At 50.1% G+C, this 23019-nt stretch overlaps 1 protein-coding gene across 3 annotated transcripts; it reads right to left on the bottom strand.

Annotated features, from left to right (window-relative positions):
• Window positions 1–47: 47 nt before the first annotated feature.
• AGFG2 (ArfGAP with FG repeats 2) lies at window positions 48–21693 on the bottom strand. 3 transcript variants are annotated; one of them, XM_022587916.3, is made up of 13 exons: window positions 21345–21692; window positions 12800–12893; window positions 11834–11949; window positions 10568–10721; window positions 9835–10000; window positions 9032–9157; window positions 8355–8387; window positions 3198–3318; window positions 2926–3008; window positions 2655–2735; window positions 1645–1788; window positions 1217–1302; window positions 48–887 (listed from the first exon to the last, which is right to left on the bottom strand). In XM_022587916.3, exons 1-13 carry the CDS (start codon window positions 21563–21565, stop codon window positions 828–830), a joined length of 1485 nt encoding a protein of 494 aa, XP_022443624.2. In that variant the 5' UTR covers window positions 21566–21692; the 3' UTR covers window positions 48–827. The 3 variants fall into 3 exon arrangements, with proteins under 3 accessions (XP_022443624.2, XP_022443626.2, XP_022443625.2); XM_022587918.3 differs by lacking the exon at window positions 1645–1788 and having other exon boundaries at window positions 21345–21693; XM_022587917.3 differs by lacking the exon at window positions 8355–8387 and having other exon boundaries at window positions 21345–21690.
• Between the last annotated feature and the right edge of the window lie 1326 nt (window positions 21694–23019).

Genomic DNA, 23019 nt, shown 5'->3' with positions numbered 1-23019 from the left:
AGAGCTGTCTGGGAGAGGAAGAATGGCTGCATCTGGATACGTATGTGTATGCATATATATATATATATATATATAATAGGCTATATTAGAAAATTCTCTATGTATAAATATAAAACACTGGTATCCAAACATGACACCACAGCTAACTAAAGTGCTTGACGGAAGTTGGGCATGTATAGTATGTAGGTAAAACTATTCATCCTGAGGGAGCTGGGGAAGCAAAAACATGGAGAAAGGGGTGCTGTCCCAAGCCAGGGCACCAAGGGCACTCTGGCTCCCCAGGACCTCCACATCCCGTCTGATCACCATCCCATGTCAACACCATGCACGCCTCATCCCCACCTCCGCCCTGCTTTCCCCACTGTGCTTCTTCCCACGAGGAGAACAGTGTTAGACAGCTGGGCAGTGGGGAGTTGTTCCCACAAGGAGCACAGCTCAGCCTGTGCCCCCAGCTTCCTCTGCCCACAGGGTTCGGAGTGAAGGGAGCGCTGGGGGCAGGAGAGGAGGACTCTTGTCATCATAATTAGTAATTTGAAAAATAAAACACCAAGGCTCCTCTAGGCCAGGCTCTGCCAGCCCGCCTCCCGGGCCCCCTGCCTGGGTGGGGGCTGGAGGAGGAAGGAGGAAGCCTTGGGGTTGCTGACCCGGGAAGCTGCCCTTTTATCTGCAAGCCCCAAGCAAAGCATTAGCACCTCCACCATCCCCAGACCCCTACCCTGCGAAACAAGACCCATCTGGTCTCAGACCCGCAAAACTGCCACAGGCAAGTGGTCATCGGAGCTCCAGGGAGTAGAGGGGCCCCAGAGAGCAGCCCCCCGGACACAGTGCTACAAGAATGGGTTGGTGTTTGGAGGGTTGCAGGCAAACGGGCTTGATGAGGATCCAGTCTGGAAAGAAACAATCACCACAAATTGTTAGATTAGGGAGGAAAAGCTGGAGGCCACGGAAGAAATGCTGCTCAGGATTCCTTTCTCCCTCAAAATTACTGTGCTGAGGGAGGAGGGAAAATAAGGGAGCTAGGAGGCAAGCAGAGGGGCGGGGAGCGCAGAGGCTCCTTAACCAGCCCACTCATCCCTGGCTGGGCCAAAGCAAGTTTCACGAGGAAGGGGCGTGGTTCCGCCCCACATTGCCCTCTTCTCCTGGAAGGATTCTGTCCCAACCCCCAGAGTGAAAGGCCACACCCACACCAGGCCCGGGCCCTGCACCGGCCACTCACCATGAAGGGGTTGGTGGAGATCCCAGCTGGCTGGCTCAGTGGCCTCTGCCCCAGCTTGGCAGATCCCTGGTCTCCGAAGGAAGAGCCTGGCAGGAAGAGCAAAAACTCAGCTGACGGGAACCCTGCCCCTCGGGGCTAGTGCTGCCTAGCTCGCCCGCCTCCCTGCAGGGCAGGCCCAGTTACATCCCAAGGTGGGCAGCCAGTGGGGGCCTCCCAAAAGCCGGGAAGAAACCTGTGGAACAGTCAGAGGACACAGGCAGGTCTGTTGCTTCCCTGGTCTCCCCCTGCTGGTCCAAAAGGGAACTAGCTCAGATGTCTGGCTCCCTAATACGTATTTCTAATATTCACACACACACACACACACACACAGCAGAGTCCCTGGGGGTGGGAATGGGCTAAGAAAGGAGGGCGCAGTCTGAATCCCTTACCATTCTGCTGCTGAGTCACTGAGGTCGGTGGGGGGAAGAGCGGTGGGGGGAAGAGCGGTGGGGGGAAGGGGCTGGAAAAAGCCCCAGTGGGTGGCACCGTCTGGGGGAAGCCAGGCCCAGCACCGCTCATCCCAAAGCCTGACCCTGTGGAGGGAGGGAGGGACATGAGGTAGGTGAGGTTCTGGAAGGTGGGCAGGAGAACAGTTCTTCCTAAGTCCCTCCAAGACACAGAAATGGGATATAGTTTTTCGCCACCCAGAGGTGTGGAAGTACCTGAAATGAGCACGAAACCCTTCAGCGTCCAAGCATCGTGTCAACCCTGCCCTCTCTGGCCTGTGGCCTGTGGCTCGGACAGCAGGGTAGTTATGATCATGGGGTCAGCTTTCTGCCCCCTCTTAAACTGCATAAATCAAAGCAAATTACCAGCCCTCTCTGCCTCAGTTCTCTCATCTCTAAAACGGGGACCATGCCTATCTTCTCGGACTGCTGTGAAAATCAAATAACGGATGTAAAGCCCTAAGTGTTGGGCCTGCCACGTGGGTCAGCTTGGTAGCAAATATTATTCTCTCTTCCTGGCCTGAAGGTTTTAGAGGAACAACAAAAAAACAACAAAAAACAAACAAAAAAACGAAGGGGGGCGTGAGTGTGAGTTTGGAGAGAGAAAAGCAGAGGCAGGGGCTGGGGAGGGGCAGGAGACCACAGGACTCCAGCTGAGGAGGGCAGGGAACAGGGCCATGGTTTCAGGTGGGACACAGAAGGGAAGGAGGCTGGGCTCCCAGAGGGAAACTGAGGGTTGAAGAAAAAAGAATCACCACACTACCAGTCAGCATTAACCCTTCGGAACTGGTTCAGGGAAGGGGCAGCCTGTCTTTTCTAACTCCGAAATTCTGATTTGGTGACTTACGGGCCTCTAGTTTTTGCCCACCAGGTGGACTGGAAATTAAACCAGCCTGGCCTGGGCTGGTGACTCTGGAGAGAGTCAGGGCCAGGGGACAGTCTGGGAGGCTTACCTGTGGCCAAGCCATTGGGCTGGAAAGGGTTGGTGGAAGGCAGCTGGGCGTGAGCAGCAGGTGTGGTGAAAGGGTTGAAGGCTGCTCAGGGTGGAATGGGGTAGAGGAGGGATGAAGAGCTGGTTATTTTTTTCTCATTTGGTTAATATTGTGATAACTGAGCATTCCTCTAAATCCTGGTGTGCATCTCTCCCCACTCCCCTCCCTCCAGGGTCCCCAATTTCCTCTTGGCCTTAGATCCCCTCCCTGGGTCTCTACACGCAAGACTCACCTCCAAAGGAGAGCCCTGTGCTTCCACCTCCACCAGTGGTGGCCGACTGGAGCGTGGGGACCTGGCTGGCCATCCCGAACATGCTGTGATATGGGGAGAAAAGTCGGTGTGCACATCATCTAGCACCAAGGAGGTGAGCTGGGCAAGGAACTAGGAGATGGCAAACTCTGTCCTGCCGGACGGGAGGAGCCGAGGGGGCTGGTATAAGCAAGGCCAGGCTTTCCTGGCCGGCTCTCCTGCCCGATGGCAAGCTCCCCAACATCTGGACCTACCTGCTAGGGATGCCTCCAGCTGATGCCCCGGGTCCCAGGAGGCTGCCCGTATCTGCAAGGCTGTTGGGCTGACTGGCAGGTGCCAGAGGAGAGGCACCAAATGGAGTCCCCTGGCTGCTCCCTGGGCAGGCACAGGAAGTAAAACAGGGGGTGCTGGCATGAGACAGGACGGAAAGGACAGGAGGAGAGATGGAGGCAGAGGTGCAGTGGAGGGGGAGGGGAGGGATGGCACAAACGGGGTCCTCTGAGGCAGCCTGTTCTTCCCCTGGATCAGATCACCCAGTTCAGGAGGGTTTGTCTCCCACCGAGAATTCTAGGCGATGTGAGACTCAGCCCTTCTCAATCTCCCTAGCGCTCAAAACCGCCACCGCAGAGAGAAAAGCAGTTCTTCCTCCTCGTCCAGGTCACCGTCCCTCCTGCTCTAGTTTGGCTTACACTTCCCATTTTTTTCCTTAAGAGATGGAAACGTCTGTCTTTTGCCTAAACCAGCATTTCCATTTATGAATAAATCATATGAAGGGGCAGGTAGAGGGGTAGGGAAGGAGCTGTGAAGGGCAGAAAGGCTCAGGGACACTTGGGTGACTCGGGCAACGCGGAGATGGCACTGGAGGTGCTGAGCATAAATCTCCGGCCTCGCCAGCACCCTTCTCACTCCCATCGAGCCGCCTGCTCCCCTCTCGGGAGCCCCCTGACGCCAGGACCTCAGATCAGGGCTGTGACGCACTGCCCACGGGGCAGGGCCGACAGCAGGGCTCTCCTGCCCTCCCTGGTCTTCAAAGTCAACATGGAAGAGCCTCACAGGGGAAGTTTACAGAACAGCCCTCGGGGCAGGTTAGGGTTAGGGTTAGGGTCCAATCAGCAACCTGGTCTCGAAGGGAGAGGCCTGAGGCCCTGTCATTTTAAGAAAGCCTCTTTATCTGAGTGTCTAAGTCTCATTTGTAGTGTGGGGTCCTGCCAACTACTCTGGGCTACAGTGAGGGTAAAATGAGGCTACAAATGGGGAAAAGCTTGATTTTTCTGAGTGCTGGAAGACTTTTTGTTACCGAAGGGAAACACACTTTACGTAGTGCCCGCCTCCTGACGGTGCTCCGGAAGGGTTTGCTGAATGAACAGCTGAACAGGCAGAAGGAGAAGAACTGGATTCCAGTTGTGGTTCTGCCACCTGCTACCGCTGTGACTTCAGCAAACCATCTCTCTCACTCTCCGGAGCCCACTTTTGTTCTTGCTCCCCAACCCCGCCCCCTGTAGGGTGGCTGTAAAGGCCCTCTGAGATAAAGTATTTTGAAATCTATAAAGCATAACACAAATGTGAGGTATTATCATACCTATAAGATACTACTTCCAGGGTCAGAGAAGCAAGACAAGGTCTCAAAGGAAACACAGGATGGCTGGCTCAGATGGTAAACACGAGCGGAAAGGGCCCGACCCACAGCCCTCAGCTCTGGCCTTTCCACGCTGCCTTGAACAAGAGGCCTTGCCCATGGCCTTGGCCTGCTAACTCCTACTCACCCTGCAGGCTTAACAGAACCATGTCTTCCATGGGCCTTCCTGACTCCAGTGTTTGATCCTGGTTTTCCTCTCCTAGCACCTTGTTCTTTTCCTTCCTAGCACTTGACATATTTATAGTGATGTATTTTTGTTTATTTCTGTATCAACTGGGTCCCCACTATACCAATTCCACTGCCAAGAATTCCCTTACAGATATAACTTGCCAATGTGCCGAAGCAGAGTTATTAACTGCAGCACTGTTTAACAGCAAAAGACTGGGACATCCTAAATATTCAACAACAGGGAACTGAGCAGATAAATTATGGTCTAGACAGAAGTTGGACAGTGGTGCAGCTATACAAAAGAATGAGGAAGCTCTTAATGTACTACTAAAAAAAAATCTAGGGCTTCCCTGGTGGCGCAGTGGTTGAGAGTCTGCCTGCCGATGCAGGGGACACGGGTTTGTGCCCCGGTCCGGGAAGATCCCACATGCCGCGGAGCGGCTGGGCCTGTGAGCCATGGCCGCTAAGCCTGCGCCTCTGGAGACTGTGCTCTGCAACGGGAGAGGCCACAACAGTGAGAGGCCCGCGTACCGCTAAAAAAAAAAAAAGAAAGAAAAAAATCTAACAGTACTGTTATTTTATTTATTTATTTTTTTGGCCGCACCATGCGGCTTGCAGGGTCTTAGTTTCCCAACCAGGGATCAAACCCATGCCCCCTGCAGTGGAAGCGTGGAGTCCTAACCACTGGACCGCCAGGGAAGTCCCTAATAGTACTGTTAAGTTAAAGAAAAATCAAGGTTCAGAACAGCTTGTATATTATGCCATAAAATGCTCAGTAAAAAAAAAAAAAGAGAGAAAACAGGACAATAAAAGATAAGTAAGTGAAGGCTACTGACCCCTTTCCCCAGAGGCACAGCTGTGGAGAGGTGAGACGAGAGACCAGCGTGGGTCAGGCTGCAGAGACATTTTGTAGGACGGGAACTTGAAGTGTATTTGTGGGAAAAAGGGGACATGCCGGTAGAGGTGGAGAAAGTGGAGGTGAAATTCAGATAGGAAAGCTGATGGGACCAAGCCCTGCAGAAAGTGGGAAAGGACGAGGGAGGTAACCTTCACAAGGGAAGATACTTCTCTTTCTCAGACACGAGAGGAAGAAGAGGGAAAGGAAAAGATAAAGACACAAGGCAAGGAAGGAAATGGCAGGGTCGGGGTGGTTCTCAAATCCGCGTTGCTCCCTGGTCCCCTCAAACCTCAGCCCTCGTTTCTTGTCAGTACAGTTTTGGGCTTTCTTCTGAACACCTCAGAACTGTAATGTGGATCTTCCTTTTCTAAAGGGTGAGGCTGCTGTGTTTATCCAAACCCCTCTGTTAAGGGTATCTTCCTGGTGCCAGGCACAGAGCATACCTGATGGGGATGGGGGACCGGCTGTAACGTGGAAGGGCTGAGAAGCCAGCAGGGAAGCCGAGTGCCCAGGGCCTGCCTGCGAGGTTCCAGGGATGGGCTGCTTCTTGAGAGCCAGCACTCGGGGGACATGCTCTCCTCAGCCCCTCTCCCTCCCCAACCCCTGGGCTTTCCTGAGGGACAGTGCTAGGCTGCGGCCACTGCAAGCCCTGGTCTTCAGTCCTCTCGCACCCACAGGCTGTGAGGAAGGCTGGGAAGCCACCAGGGCGGTGGTGGATCTTTGGCTTCTCAGACCCCAGGCCTTTCCTTTGCCCGATGGACTCGAGGTACATGGACTTTCCCAGCGGACACAGCTCCCCGTCCTTACTGGGGTCCGACTCCTCAGTCTTGCTCTGGGCCCTTGGGTCAGGGTGCTCCCCTCAGTGAGGACCGGGCTCTCCGCCGAGGGCGGGGAGAGAGTGCTGTGTGCCTCCTGGCCGGCGCTAGAGGGCAGAGCCGGACCTGGCTCAGGCAGGCTGGGCTCCCTGCACCGAGGGCGCGTCCTCAGAAAGGAGGCCGACGCTCCCAATACCTGTGCTCCTTTGCTTCCTATCCAAAGGAGCCTCACTCCACACAGCTGGATTAGTAGACTTGCCTTCTAACAGTTTCAGGGGAAACTGCACTTTTAGAAACCCCCCTTCTCCATACTCCCCCTCAGATATATAACAATACAACCAGCCTTGTCAGAAGAGACATCCACCTCTCACCCAAATCTTCCTACTTCCTCCCCAGTGGTTCCTCACGTCACACTCACAGTAACACCCTCGTGGTCATGGTGTGGCTGGGAATGAATGGGATCTGCCACTGATCACACATTTGATTTTGGCCAAGCTGAGCCAGTTTCCTCAGCTGCAAAACAGAGATCTTTCTTTCCTCATGGAGATGATACGGGGGTGCTCCCCAAGCACCGTCAGCGCTGGTGGGCTCTGGGTCTGGCTGTGGGCTGTCTGCTTCTTGAGATGAGCAGACACTGGACAGACGGTCCATCCCAGGTTCAGCCTGGGATGGCTCCGGGGCTGATGCCTCCCTTCTCTCCTTTAAAGCTTGGCACTTTAAGCACTCCCTTTAAACTGATCAGTTGCGCTAGGAATGCATCTCTCAACCAACCAGTTTATAACCACCTTGTAATAGGCTGTTTCCTTTCCAGATCCCATTCCTGGGAATAGTTCCCTCTTGCTAAATTGATTATTCCTGTACCAGTATACATGTTTGCCAACAGCATACAAAAGGGCCTATTTCCCCACACAATACTGGCCATTATTCATCTTTAAAAATTTTGTGAATATAATGTGCAAAATTACTATCTTATTCTAATTTGTGTTTCCCCTGATTCGTTAGGTTGAGGACATTTTCATGTTTTTTCTGGGTATTATCTGCTTCTATCCCTTGTCCATTATTCTAGTCTTTCTTATTAATAGGAGTTTAAAAGGCACATTATGGTTATTAGCTTTTTGTCTGTTTTCCATGTTGTAAGTGTCTTCTCCTCATCTGCTTCATGCCTTTAAGGACATGAAACATTGTGTGGGGACATTTTTTAGGACATCTTTTACCATACAGAATAACATGTTATATAGAATAACATGTTATATAGAATAACATAACAATTTCTCCTTGTTAGAATTTATGGAGATTTTGTTTCCCAGTATATGGTCAAATTATAAAAGGGTTATATGTTTGAAAATAATATATATTCTGTATTTTTGCTGCAAAGTTCTACTTATACTTCTTAGGTCAAACTTGTTAAAGTGTTCCTCAAATGGTCAACTCTCTTCCCTCCTTGTCTATCTACTCCACCTATGAATCTTGTGAGAGAATCTATTATAGTCTCCATCTGTTGGTTTATCAGATTTTCTTTCTGTCTAATAGTTTTTGCTTTATGGATTTCAAGGCTACTCTGTCAGTTACTTTAAGTTCACAATGTGAGAACTCTGTTGTGAATTTTAAATTCTGTCAATATAAAATGTCTCTTCTTGTTCCATTCAAAAAATTAAAGACAAGAGCAACAGTGGGAGGCGGGGGCGCTGTGGACAGAGCAGAGAGTCAGGAAGTCTGCGCTGTGGGATGGGCTCTGCTAGGCTGTGGGCTGCATGACTAGTGAAACTGCTAACTGCCTCCTTTGTTAAAGGCTAAATTTGAGGGGTTCCTTCCAGACCTCAAAACTCTAGGGTCAGAGGACCTGAGACAGAGGCTTCTGCCTTGGGTCGGCTGTGGAGTGGGAGGAATAACTCACCGAAGCTGTGACTTCCAGTTAGCATCCGACTGGCTGGCAGTGAGGGTGGGGCAGGGAAAGGGCAGGTAGGTGGGGAGGAGAGAGAGAGTGTCAGTCACTGGCCGTCCCCAGACATCTGTCCTCACAGCGCTCCGGCTGCCCTCCTGTGTGCAGGATGTCCAAAGGAAGGAGGCAGCCCGAATGCTCTGAAGCCTGATTGATGTCTGGGAGCTTCGGGAGGGACCGAGTGCTTTAGGGGCCTTTAGACTCTCCTTCCATCCCACAGGAACAACACGACGCAGTGTTGGCAGGCTTCTGCTCTAAGAGGGATGCCTGAGGACTTCTGGAGACCACCTAGGATGCTGACCCAGACCTTGCCCTGGGGGCCCTCTCAGGGAAAGGTCATGTCCATTCTCATGTTTTCTAGGACTCGGGTCTCCATTACTTCCCAGTCAGCGACCTCCTAGTGCACAGCCTGCGCAACTCCTGATGCAGTTTTAGCCATTTCCTTACATGAAGAAAGAGAACAGACCCCCTTCTTCCTGACAAGAACCCCATCAGACTGCCCTCATCCTTTCCTGGAGCTTCTCCTCTTTGTGCGGTACTTTGGGTGGGTGCGGATGTGAATGCAGGGTGATGTATGGGTGTGGACAGTGGGTCACAGTTGCAAACAAGGAAGCCAGAGGGGCAGAGCTTACCTGGGGGTGCTGGCTGCGCCTGGAACGGGGCTTGGCCAGCTGGAGGCATGCTTCCAAATGCAGAAGAGCCAGGGCTACTGCCAAAGGCATCGAAGTTGGCAAAGCCCCCATGGGAAGGCGTCTGGCCTATAGGTGGAGAGAATATAAAGGTTATGTTTATATATGATGTATATGTAATCCATATCACATGGACTAGTTCTGAAGGCCAAGGGCTGCTCAATGGGACATCTGCCTTCCTGCAGGGTCCTCTTCAGAGGGAGTTGGCAGGAGCCTGGGGCAGAGAGCCAGACACATGCAGGGGGAAAGGGCATCTCAGAGGCCTCCAAGTTCACTCCCCATTTTTTATCCTTACTCCGTGAGGCATTAACATTTTTGTCAGGGCCTAGTTTAGGCGGAATCATGGAAAAAGATTTTGCCGGGGGGAAGGGCTTTAAAAAGGAAAAAGGGAAACTAGATAATCACTTTGTTCCACCCTCTACTGGCTACTGCTGATCTTCTGGAAGAGGGCAAGGGAAATGGAACCTGTGACAATCCCCTTGCCCCATTTTAACAGAGAGAGAAACTAAGAAAAAGGCTCTTTCCAATGCTCTAAGAGGGAGGGCTGGGAGCCTCCAGCTGCCATGCTTTCTGGTCAAACTCCCAAAACTGATCCCGGCTGTACTCATCTGACCCCCACCCTCCCAGCCGTGATACTTCAGAATTACCATCACGTTCATTCCTGTGCAGAGAGCTAGGGCCGAGTGAATTCCTTGTGTGATGGGGACATATGTTGTAGGAAGGTTCTCTTCCCAAGTCCCACTTACCCCCAAAGGCTGGGAATGCAGCAAAAGCTGGTGCCACCTGGGGAGCAGCAAAGGGGTCTCCGCCGATGTCGGCCAGCAGGTCAGTACTGGCTTTCTTGACCGAGGAGGGGGGAGGTGGCTGAGAGCTCCGGGGCTGGGACGTCCAGGGCTGAGACTGACTGACAGACTTGGAGGAGAAGGCAGTACATATAGCACTCGGAATCCCAGCCATGACCCAGGCCCTTGCATGGCTCCCCGGGCTGCCCCCAGATAGGCGAGTGGAGAGAGAAGAGAGGCAGAAACTACCCTCAACCAAGAGGGTTCCCGGGCAGAAGGTGCCTGAGCCCTTCTCATCCCTATTCCTCTGTCCTCTCAGTGCAGCAGCTCCCAGAACCACATATTTTAGAGCACGTTAGTCAAGGCAACCCTGAGATACACAGGGATGTCGCCCAACAGCCCCTCCTCATCTTTCCCAGGCGCCTGAAGCAGTGTCCTGGCCCCTGTTTTTCCTTGGAGGAATGGTCACGTTTGAAGTTGATACTCTGACTTCCCTAAATACCACTTCCTGTTGGGGTCTTTCTTCCAAAACATACAGATCCAAGGTGAGAGATGCAAGACATGGGAACAGCAAGGCTGAGAACGTGCTCACACCTCTTGGACCGTCGTCTGCTAAGTTCAGGCAATTGGATTTAGGAAACTGATACCCCTGCCTCCCAAATCCCAAAATAAGTTGCAGGGCACATCTGAGAGTTACCTGGCTGGAAGTGGAGGCAGCAGCCGAGAGAGATGGCACAGGATCCCCCAGAAGTGTCCGCGGGGGCTTCCCTTCTGGAATGGAGCCCTGGACGGGGGTGGAGGCGCCACCTTTGGTATAAGTGGGCCCTTTGACTTGGTCTGGGGGGACATACCTTGGAGAAAGAACAGTTAGGCTAAGAGGAGAGGGGTGAAACCTTGGACCTTGCTCAGCTTAGGTGCTTGAGAAAACACAGGTTACAGCAGTCAAAGTCCTTTCTCACTTTCCCTACTGATTCTCTTTTTTGAACTAAAGGGAATTTAGCAACTTAGCAAAGTTCTGCCTAACTTGAGCTTCCGCTTTACTGTCAGGTGCTCATTTTTTTCCTGCAGGGATGTTCAGTTGGCTCTGGCTTGTGCCGGTCTTCCCCTCATCTCTCCCTCCTCTTTCTGACACATCAAACCATCTGGGTTTCAAGTAATAACACCTGCAATCATGCTGAGCAACAGGTGATCCCATTTTCCAACTTCCTACTCAAGGGCCCCCTTTTATTTCCTGGGAGTATCTTCAGGTTCCTCCTTCTCTGCCACCTCATCTTCTAAGTGCTCACGGTCTATCCTGCCGGCTGCTGCGCCTTCTGATCAAATCCCCTTCCACTCCAGTGGATGCGGTCTCTACTCCGGATGTATCTTCTTTATCCCAAGGACCGCCCCCCGAAGGGACTCCAAAATTCTGTTTTATCCACACCAGTCTCCTTGCTCCCTGAATTCTCTTCTCCACCCCAGAGTTACCCCCAACCGTGCACACCCCCCCACCCCCCAGAAATCGAACAATAGGAAGTGACACCTGGGGAGAGAAAAGGCAAGAGAGAACAGAGATGCTGTTTCCTCAGCAGGAAAACAGGGGACATATGAATCACGGGTTAAAAGCATGAAGCTAGAGGACATGTGCTCCCAGTCACCTCTCTCCATAAATGAGATCAGCTGAGCTATAAAAATGAACCCAGACTCCCTAGTGGGGACCATAGCTCTCCCCTCCAACCAGTCTACTGTCTCCCCAAAAGAGGGGACATCAAATCTGCAAGGTTAGTGACCAAGAGCAAGTTGTTCTTTCCTGTACCTTTGTTATTTTGAAGTCAGAATTCGGCCCTAACTGAATCTGAAGGGAACAGACTCAACCCTCGTCTAGCCTTTGAGAGAAGCCCCAGTTCAGCTCTGGAAACTGGACTGTAAGATGAAGTGTGTCTTGGACACATGTCTCCAGAGCAATCTCTTTCCTCCTCCTTACCATCTCTTCTTCTCATATTTTTCCTGGAGAAACTCCTTCACCTTCTGAGGATCCCTGGAATCTGGTATTAAAGATGTGCGAGCATCGAAAAGACCCAGCCAAATCTTCCTGCAAACCTAAAGGAATGAAGTCAGGTGGCAGAGGAACTGAGGCAGAAAGCATGAAATGGGAGTCAAACCATTTCCAGCTCATTTATCAATAGACGTTTATCGAGCATGGACACAATGTGAGGATCTGGGTACACCTACAAAACAGACATGATCCCTGTCCTCGCAGAGTGGATCATCTAACGGGGAGGTCATGCCTTAGATAAATAAAAATACATTTATAATGACACACTGTGACACATCTTGTGAAAGAAAACAGAGGGCCATGAGAACTAAGGGGGACTAAATTTGGATGGAGGTGGGGTCAGGAGCAATTTTCAGAACTGTGGCTTCCAGAACACCCCCTAGAGGCCCTTGTTTGCACCCTCCAAGTTAAGTCTGTCACCCATAAGCTAGGGGTACTGCTGACACCAAGGCTGGCATCTTCCCACCAGCAGATTTAGCTGGAGAAGGGGTTTAACTCCCTTTCAAGTAAATGACATGGCTTAGACCCAGTTGCCGAGGCTCCAGTCAGCAGAGCTGGCTCCAGGAGCTCTTGCTCAGAGGGCCTGGCTCAGTCAACCCTGAACGCTCATCACTGTGGAGCATTTCCCCCCCTCGAGTGCCCAGGAGCCACCCCCGACAGAGATCTTGCTTCTTCCCCTGATTCTTCCAACAAGGGGCCTGGACAAACCCCACATTTTATAACTAAGTCTGTAAATGTACACCTGGACATAAGTTAAGATACTTTACATATTAAAAAATAAGGGAAACTCGAACAAAAAAGAAAACTGTAGGGCTTTTCTATACTCTTGAGGCAAAGCTCCACCGACAGATAGGGCAACTGCAGCCTGGAACCCTTCCGTCTGGGGTGGCTCACCTCGTTTCCACGGGATTGCAGGAACACTACTTCAGGCTCAGTGAAAGTTGTCATGGAGATGGACTTGACACGATGAGGGGGGTTCAGGCCTCTCCTGTGGGAGACAAATAGAAAAAAAGAGAAGTAGAATGCCACTAGCACTGCAGGTCTGTTTATGGGAGGAGAGGGAGGGGGAAAGGATAAAACTACACGTACATGAAACTCTCTGACTGAAGCTACTTCCTAATTCAAGGAAAGAAGGGAGGCAAGAATGTTCTGGAGGCTTCTCATGAGAGACAGGGAACCCGAGTCACTCTGGAGAGAAAGGTAGAGCCTGCCCATCCAGAAGCCTCCTCTACCTCGGCTCAGACCACAGCAGCTGAGTGTTCAGGCTGAGGGGTATTTCTGGGAACTCTGGCATGGGGCCACTTCCCGTTTCCTGCTTCATCACTGTTTGAGACCTATAGCACATCCTCAGGGTCCCAGAGCCCATGGAGACACAAATCCCTCATGCATGAGGGAAAGCAAAAATGAAGGCCCGTGACTATCCCTGATAATACCAACACAGATAAGATTTGGAGACAAGAGTCCCTAGGCTGGCTGCTCCCCCTCTTGACTACACAGGAGGGCGGTGTGGTGGAGGGATGGACCGGGCCTCTCTTTTTAGGGAGTGACCTCTGGGGAAAGAAGTATTCCAGACTTTCTTTCACTTCTAGATCTTTCAATGAAGCAGGAGGAAGTCAGGTTCAATCATGAGTATGAGACGGGCATGAGTCAGGAACATATACCCTGTAGGGATGCTTTTGTGCCAGCTCTGTGTATTCTGTTAACTCCCTGGGAGTCCAGCTCTGCCCACAGATGCCCTGTGGAGATTACAGCTGAGAAGGCTTCCTCGCCCCCACTCAGCTGCCCTCCAGAGTGCTCTAACGGGAGCCTGGGGCCAAGCCAGGCAGGCTTTCAGAGGTTCCCCTTTCCTTACCTTCAGTTTTACTCTAGTCTGAACCTATGGCCCTCATCACATGAAAACACAACTGGCTGAACCAAAACAAATAAATTAGACCCTGGGGTCAGGAGTGAAAGACCACGGGCACATGCAAGAAAGACAGTCTCAACTGATAAGCCCTCTTCTGGTTTTCACTCCCCTGGAAAAAATAGGCAAAGCAAGACGTGAAAATAAAAGTAACTCTAGGATATGGTCCTGGCTGACGCCCTCAGGAAAGCGAACAAAATTTACCAGATGGAAATCTTAGGGAAAGGTGGAGAAATCACACATGCAGGCTTACAGGTACACACGATGAATACAAGTGCCCAGGCGAGCCTGGCAGAACGGCAGTGCGTGGGTTAGCATAAGTGAAGGCAGCCTGGGCGGGGAGAATGGACAGAAGACAGAGTACAAGGTAAACAGTGAAGGACAGCTGCTCTTTTGGACAAGTTACCGATTATGGGATTCTAACCAAGGACAGGAAGGACACTGGAGGCTACAACTGGGGGCGTTTTCAGCAATTCTGCTACTAGACTTGGATGGGTTTCAAAATACCCCTTTAAAAGATAAGCAATATCAAAGAGGACGGATGCCCTGAGGAAAGATGAGAGCCGGGAAAACCAAAAGCCAGGCTTTGTAACTCGGTGTCAAACCATAGCTCTTAAACCTGATTTGACCTGAAGAGTCTCTTCTGATTGCATTTCAGAGACTCCAGTTTTCTCTCCTAAAGCCTCTCTTACCAGTGGCTTGGTTCTGTTTTGGTCCTGAAGTCCAGACATCCCGCAGTCCAGACATCCCACTTTGATACTCTTTCCCTTGCCCTTTCTCACCTTAACCACTGTGCCCTTCCCCCTGGGAATGCCAGGCCTTTCCGAGGTCTAGCCAGAGCAGACCTCTCTGTTCCTATGATCCTGGGCCGCCCTATCACCTCCCACTGACAAATATTTACTTTGCTAAATAAAACACAAGGCATTGCGTTTGGCACTGTGGGGGATGCAAAAATTATAGGACCTAGTCCTCGATCACTTGCTTCCAAGAAGGAGCCAAGGAGCCCAGAGAGGGTACTTCGCAATGCAGCAGGCGCACACAGTCAGATGGGGGAGGATGTGGCACCAGGATGCAGCAGTGAGGGAAGAGAAATGGTCATGGGAAAAGTAAAATGTATTATGTTTACACTAGAAAAACAGATTCTAAGCCTATCACAAAAAGGTCATTGACATTTCCTGACAGGACAACCAGGAACTGTTAGCAAAGTATAAACAGGGAGGTGTGCTTCCTTGGCAGGGGTGGGGGGCGGGGAACTTGACCCACTCATCAGTCTAGAGGGGATGCTTAGAGCAACAGAACTTCCTCTGGCTGAGCTTGGATTGGAGGGGTTTTGAGGTGGGGTGGAGAAAGGATAAAGGAAAGGCAGAGAAAAGAAGTGATTTAGGTACTTTGGGCCAAATGAATCTGGTGGAACAGGATGTTTCCATAGCACAGTACAAAAAGCACTGCTCTGACCTTGATGTCTGTGGACTGGATCATGTATAACCAGAGCCATGGTTTGGGGGCAGGGAGAGTCTACAAGGCAACACTGCAGCCCAGGAAGAGGGCCTAGTTACACGGCCTATGAGTCAGAGCGTTTGTCTCTGAATCATAGAGAGGCCACTGCTGGCCAAGAGAAGCAATTTAGAAATGAGAGCCCCTCTCCTCCCAGGAGCCGAAATCAAATGGTCTAGGAGTGTTGTGTGTTACCGGGTACAAACCAGGGTCATGCACTGGGCCAGATGGGAATCACTGGCCTGGAATTAAACAGACCCAACTCTCCAACTTGCAGCCAGTCTCCCCAACATAACTCTCAGGTTCTCCCCAAAACAAGAAGAAGTGAGAGCTTGAAGGAGGCACTGCTCTTTGGTTATCACAGCAAATTTATTCTATTATTTCTAACCAGGAGGAGCTGGGGAAATAGAGATAAAGGTATTTGCCCAGAATAGGGCAAGTTTTTCTAGTTGAAGGCAAGTACATTACTAGGGCTCAAGCCTTCAGCCCAGTCATGATGTCTTTTTCTACTTCAGTTTCTCTTTCACAGGGCACCTAAATGGCACTTGAAGTACTCTGACTCCCTCTCTGAAGCACTCTGAATTACTTGGCAAGTGAAGCGACTTGCAGAGATCCTGAAGTCTGCCCAATCCTCCCTCTCTTTGCCTCTCTCCCTTCCCTTTGCTTGTATTAAGCATACTACTATTTCTGCAAATACCACATCTTCTGTTTCTCTGTGGTCATCACCCTCAAACTGGCCCATGTTTTGCTTCTATCTTGCTTCATAGAAGCCTCAAACCTGCTCAGCTGCTCAGATAAGAAGGGTTCTGCCAGGTCGACAGTGGAAAAAAACCGTTCTACCCAGCACCCAAGTTCCTTCATTTGTGCCAGATTTGGACTCGGGCATTCCTTACCTCTGAATATTTGTGTTCAAATTCATACACTCTAGATTGTGTTTCTTTGCCCCTGGGATTCCATTCCTCTGCCTCTGAGCAGGGTTCAGCTAAACCAGGTTAGCTCTTATCTTGGACCCAAACATTACCAAGAAAAGTCCCTCTTAGGAAGGCTCCCCATTACCCTGCTCCAGCGTCAATTTCACTAATTTTAGGGAACTCCTTCCTAACTGAAAGTCCCCTGCTTCGACCCATTTCCTGAAGTTCTTCCTCAGTGACAATAATAAACAGCTGCCCTCATGCAGAGACACGTGGAATCCTGATACTACCAGCTACCTTCCTCTTCAGGCTCAATCTCGATCCTTTCACATTTTGCCCCCTTTCTTCTCACCCCTTTGTTAATTTATTATTTTCTTAGGAGCTTTTCAAGTTGTCCAAAGGCCCTATACCATAAAATGCCTAAATCTGTAATTTTAGAGACTCTGTCCATCTCTGCCTGGCAGAAGTGAATATGAAAGGAGAGGTGCGGACTTCCCTGGTGGAGCAGTGGTTAAGAATCCGCCTGCCAATGCAGGGGATACAGGTTTGATCCCTGGTCCGGGAAGATCCCACATGCCGTGGAGCAACTAAGCCCATGCGCCACATCTACTGAGCCTGTGCTCTACAGCCCGTGAGCCACAACTACTGAGCCCTCGTGCCTCAACTACTGAAGCCCGTGCGCCTAGAGCCTGTGCTCCATAACAAGAAGCTCACGTACCGCAACGAAGAGTAGCCCCCTCTCACCGCAACTACAGAAAGCCCGCACGCAGCAACAAAGATCCAATGCAGCCAAAAATAAAATAAAATAATTTTTTTTAAAAAAGAAAGGTGAGGTGCGAGGGGATGGAGGGACAGGACTAAAATAAGGGCAAGGCATACGTCTACCTCTCCAGCCCAGACAGATGGAAAAGTACTGAATTATTGAACAACATACTATACCTTTCCTTCCATGGAGATAAAAGTGTTTCGGTTAGGAACAGCTATTAGCGAGCCAGACAGGGAAACTAAGGCACCAGAAGGGTAGCAACTTGTCACAAATAAAGAGCTGTCAAGCACATCTCTTGACATCCAGTCCAGGGCTCCGTCCACCTCAATCCTGACTTAATCCCACTGTCAGAATAAAGTTGTAAAGAAGTAGAAGAGACAAATAGCCACTACTGAGACCTGAAAGATGATGGATTAAAGGACAGACTCAGACAGACAGGTCAGGGAAGCATGTCACATACTTGGCTGAAAAACTGGGTGTCAAAGATAGTGCCTAGCCCAGATGCCAATGAGATCTCAGGCCTCTCCATCTATTTCCTTTTTAAAGAAAAGTTGAGGCATTTTTCTTTTCTTTTCATTTCTCCATTGAGGCATCGAAGCAAACCAGAACAAGAAGGAACACTGAGGCACTGCTTTGGAAAGAAGTCCTTTTCAGTGGCAATTTTTACCCCCCCTAGCTTCAAATGGCAGACTCGTCTTCTAGTTGAAGAGTGAGAAGTATAACTGAACAGACAAGTGCATGAATAGATTAGGGAGAGTAAAAGGATCTCTATCCAGGTTAAGGAAATTAGGTATTGCAAGAAAACCAAATGAATAAAACTAGGTCAAATTTGGGACCTACCACTGTGGCAGCATGTATGTAAATTTAGAAACAGCAGAAATTAGCAGCCTCTCTCTCAGGCCCTCACACCAACACTGTGGGTTTCTGCTTGAGCTGAGAAAAAATTTCTCATTGAAAAAGACAGAAAGAATGAGCTCGCATATGCAGAGCTGAAGGCACAGCCATACCCACCCCCACTATTAAAATCTCAATTTTTCTTCAGATCTTGGGAAATTCAACTTTGGCTGGAACAGTCAACTTTGTTATTATCAATCCAGCCAGATGGGAACCCTGGCAATTCTGCTCACTGCCCCAGAACACTCCAGCCCCCTAAGTGGTCGACATATTTGTAACACACTCAACAGAAAACTGGCTTTCAAAAGAAAGCCAAGCCTCTGTCTCCTTTCTCTGGCTATGGTGTGAAGTATGATACTTCAGTTTCCTCCCCTTCAGTATCCTCTTTATTTTAAGCAAGAATATTTCTTCTCTTTTCATCATCATAGCTGAATATGAGCTCTCATCACTCTCTAGCCCATGCTGAACTTTAGTTTACTTCGTAGCACTTATCACTACCTGAAATTATGTATTTCATGACTCATTTAGAGTCCAAGGCCTCCCCTAGGATGCAAGCTACATGAAGATAGGACTTTGTCAGTTTTGTTCATTACCACAACTCCAGTGCCTAAAACAGTGTCTGGGGCTTCAAAGACACTTGACAAACATTTGTTGACTGATAGACTGATGCAAGATATTGGCCTACTACTACGATTTTCACTAGCACCACAAAATCCAGATCTGTGGGCAAGCAACCATGTGGATTTAAGATGTTGACTGGTGTATGGGTCACTGTGGAGCCACGCCTCTCCATTGCCTGCTGGGCTGTGTGCCCCCTCCTCACTCTACAGTCAGCAGTAAGCACGCCCCACCTCACATTCTGCCTATGGCCCACCTGCCAGCTCCCAGCCCTTCCCAAGGTACATCAAAGGGCACTGGTAATACTTTGTGAAGACCCCCTTTAAAGCTTTACATGCTTTGCCCTAGTCCATGCTATTACGACTCCAATTAGCAAAGGAGAAGTACCAAACCACCAGAACCCCAGCAGATGGTCACAGCCAGGGCAACTAAAGCTTTCTTGTAGAGTTTTTTCTGACATTTGTCTCTTTATAATCTCAACATGCCTTCAGTTCAGCTTCATTTATTGGTCCAGCTTCTTGACCCTTCACTCTACCCTCACTTCCTGCTAACAAACAGTTGGCCTAGCTTCTGATTTCCCAACCACCGAAATGCGTTCCCTAAAGTCTACCACCTTGAGAATCACTCCGAGTGATTCTCATAATGCTTTACCAAAGTACTAAGCAAAAATGTCCTTTTGAGAATCTTTTGAAACTAAAAGAAAAGGGGGAGGTTGGTAGACTCCCACCACTTGGTCCTATAGGAACTTAGCTTCCTAAGGAGCTAAGCCCCTAGTTGGAAGTTACGTGCGCCACAGACAGAGACAGGCCTCTTGAGGTACTTCTCTATTAAGCAACCTTAGGCCATCGTCAGCCCCACCCACTGTCTGTCCAGATCACAGGTGTTTGACTTTTCACCAGTGAGCTCAACAATAATGACCACAGGAGGAAGTGGTAAAGTTCTGCAAATTGTGCACTGATGTTTAAGGAGTTAACTTGTCCAGCAAAAGAAACCGGGTTTTTAATGTGAGCCAGATCCCTTGGCCCTCCTTCTGTCCTGATTGAGGGACATTCATTAGAGAAGGGAAGTGTTGTCTATGGGATACTTTAAACCAAGATCTATAAAATAATGATAATGATGTCAGCACTTTCCATTTATTCAGCGTTTTAGCTTTCACGCCTTGGCAGCTGACTAGGGGAATGAGTTAACACTGCTTCCTGATATTTTCTTCCTGGGACCTAGACTCTGATATGCCATCAGTGTTATCCCCCTGCTTCCTTTGACTTCTCTCCAGACTCTGTAATCAGATTTGCCTTCTCATAACAGGATCTTCAGGAATCTGCTCTCTTTGTACTCTGCACTATAAATATTCCTAAACTTTGCTCCTATTCTCCTCAAAGTACTTGTCCCAGTCTCGAGTCTCTATCCTTTGACTTCCTTTGAGCCTCTATCTCAACTTTTGACACATTACTGTTCGTGTTCTAAACCACTATCCCAAGAGCCACAATGCTTTTACTTAGACGGAAGTCAAGTCTATCCTCACAACACACAAGTAAGGTTGATTAAAACATACAAGTTTGGCTAACGAAGTAAGAATCGAATAGAGAAATAATCCTAAACTGCATGAGGAGACCTGGACCCTCATTTCTGGTCTGCCATGATCATAACTAATATGGAACAACAAATGCTGAAAACAGCAACCCCCATCTGGCATTGGATAAGTTACTAAACCTCTCTTTGCTTCTGTTCTCCCATCTGTCACGCAAGAACAATACCACTCCCTCCTCAGCTCCTAAAGATGTAAGAAGAAACAAGGAAAGCGCTCCTAGTTAAAAATGAAACCAACCAAACTAATGTATTAATACTAAAAAAGTCAAAATAAAGCCCCTGATAAGCTTATAAAGATAGACATGCAGGCTTGGTATCAAATGTTAGTCATGCATCTAACCAGATAACTCCCTTGGGGGAAAAAAGAACCTTACTATATAACCAGAAATCTGGGCTAGAAATCTGTGGCTCTAAATTAGCTCAGGCATGACCAAATTCAGTGCCAGTGCCAAGGTAGCACTGCAGATTATTCAACAACCCCCCTCCCCCCAAATCTAGAAAGAGTCGCCAGATGTTACTACCAGGAGCAAGCCATGGTAACAAGGAGCTTAAAGGTGTAAATCATTACACTTAAGGATGGCTCATCCAGACCCCCAAACCTCTGGAAAAGTTAAGTTCTCTAACAGGGCAACCCATCAGCATTCATCTCTTAGAATTGTAAGAAATCTCCCTCTGGGTAGCATTCTAAAGCCCTGCAAGATTAGGATCTGTTCCTGAACACTGGAACGTGGCTCTTTACCTGCCATTACCGTTGTGCTGTCAACCTGGGTTAACTTACCTATTTTAAATTGGTTTCTCCGTCTCACAACCCAGGATGGGCACAAGCCAGAAGGAAGAAAGGTACCCCTTCATGTTGAGTCTAGCTTGCTCTACCTCTTTCCTGTTTGCCCTCCGCCTACATGAAGTTCCCTTTCAAGGTGTCTATCATTCTCTGGCCCCTTAAATCTCTAACCCCCACCCGACCCCAGTTTCCTTCAATTCTCCCCACTTTCGGATCGCCTCGCCTCCTTTAGGGAGTTTCTCCAGTTCTCACGCTGTCTTTCCTTTCCCCTGCATCGCGACTCCAATCGTTTTTTGTCGCCCCTGACCCTTCGCCTTCCCCGTGACACCCCTGCAGCAGACGACCCTCTCGGCACATCCTGCGCGTCCCAGGCCTCCCCACCGCCCCCGACCTCGGCTCTGTCCCTTCGCCCCGGGTCCCCGCTGTCCTCAACGCCAACTCTCCGCCGCTCCTTCCCGGTCCTCCCCCCGCGCCGGTCCACTCACAGGAGGCCGGAGCAGGTGGTGCAGACGAAGCTGCCCACGGTGATATCCACGTAGGTGACCCCGCGCTGGGCGCACTCGAAGCAGTGGCGGTTCCCGGCCTGGCTGCAGCCTCCCAGCTCCCGCACCCGGCGACACCACACCTCCGAGGCCGCCTCCGCCTCCGCCTTTCCCCCGCCGACCCCGCCACCCGGCCCTGGGCCCTTCTTCGCTGCCATCACCATGGCTGCTCAAACCCTCGGACCTCCTCCCTGCAAGTCAGCAATCGCCCCTTCAACCACTGCCGCCTTCCCGCCTCCTCAGCCGCCCCCGCACGCCCGGCTCCCCTGACAGAAGCTGGGGAGCCGGCGGCAGCCGCGCGAGACTCCTCAACCCCCTGCTTCTCCTGTCCTGCACGCTGATTGGCTAGCCTCCTCCACCTCCTCACTCTGATTGGCCCGGCATTGGACGGCCTCGAGTTGCGGGAGCTGCCAACGCCACGCCCCACTGCCTTCAGACCTCAGGCCTCTCGGATTGGGCTGCTGAGACCCTGGCTGCGAGAACTGTGCGTGCTCTCTCCTTGTTCCCGCCCCCTCTCGCCACTGCCTCCATGGCTGACCGCCTCCCACACTCGATTGGTGAGTCTTCGGAACTCGGCTCCGACGATAACTCTGATTGGCTGTCGAGGCTGCAAAGATTGCTGACGAGAAAGAGTGGGTGTCCTGCGCGTGCGCAGCTATGGTCCTCGGGAGGGATGATGTTAATTCCCGCTAAATTTCAAAGGACTAGTTTCAGCTAGACTGTGCCGAGAGGAACGCAAAGCCGAAGGGAAGTGGCCAAGTGAGGGGCCAAAGAGAGGGAGAAAAGACGGGAGCTCTCAGAGTAAGGAAGGGAGAAGGAGAGGGAGTGCTTTATAAACGCTATATATGTACATATTTTTTACTCCTACCCTATGCTGTAGGAAATCTCATTTTACAGAGAGTCTTAGGTATACAACTTAGGTAGGTCACACGACTGATTCGTGGCCCAGCCAGGGTTCTGTTCTGGGACGTCTGACTTTAGAAGCCCTGCTTTTAACCACCACCCTATCCGTGGAACAGTATTTGAGCATTCATTTGACAAACACTTATTGAGTAGTTTACTAGGTTTCAGGAACTGTTGTAGACACTTGGAATACAGCAGTGAACCAACCAATCAAAATTCCTATCCTCATGGAATTTACATTCTAGTAGGAGAGGCAGACAATAAACAAAGAATCATCAGCTCTGGTAAGTTCTATGCAGAGAACCAAAGTAAGGTATTGTAAAAGAGAGTGACTTGGGTATTTCAGATTGGTCAGGGGACCGTCTCTGAAGCAGTGATATTTAAAGCTGAGACCTGAGTAACAGAAAAGGAGCAACCCAGGCAGAAGGAAAAGCAAGTTCGAAGGCCCTAAAGCATGAGGAAGCTTGGTGTGTGGAAGCAGCAAAGAACAAAGCAGGTTGGAGTGTGGGGGGGATGAGGGGGATTATACTGGAGTGGGACCTGATCGTGTAGAACCTTCCAGACTTTAGTAAGGAACTTGGGATTTTCTTCTAAGTGTGATGGGAAGCTGTATTAGAATTAAGTCCCACTATGACAGAATACCTCACATAATCGGGGCTTAAACAAGATGAAGTTTATTTCTCTCTCATGTAAAAGTCTAGGTAGGTGTTCCAGG

Source organism: Delphinapterus leucas, chromosome 15 (genome assembly GCF_059928025.1).
Source record: "Delphinapterus leucas isolate spDelLeu-1000000601 "Yukka" chromosome 15, BTC_Dleu_Yukka2, whole genome shotgun sequence".
NCBI classification, from domain to species: Eukaryota; Metazoa; Chordata; class Mammalia; order Artiodactyla; family Monodontidae; genus Delphinapterus; species Delphinapterus leucas.
This window is presented reverse-complemented; position numbering and strand designations above follow the sequence as displayed.

Coding starts and splice junctions, on each gene's coding strand:
- AGFG2 (XM_022587916.3), bottom strand. CDS start 21,565: ATGGTGATGGCAGCGAAGAAGGGCCCAGGGCCGGGTGGCGGGGTCGGC. Junction 12,894..21,344: donor ACCACCTGCTCCGGCCTCCT/GTGAGTGGACCG, acceptor TGTCTCCCACAG/GAGAGGCCTGAACCCCCCTC. Junction 2,736..2,925: donor CACAGGGCTCTCCTTTGGAG/GTGAGTCTTGCG, acceptor CACCCTGAGCAG/CCTTCAACCCTTTCACCACA.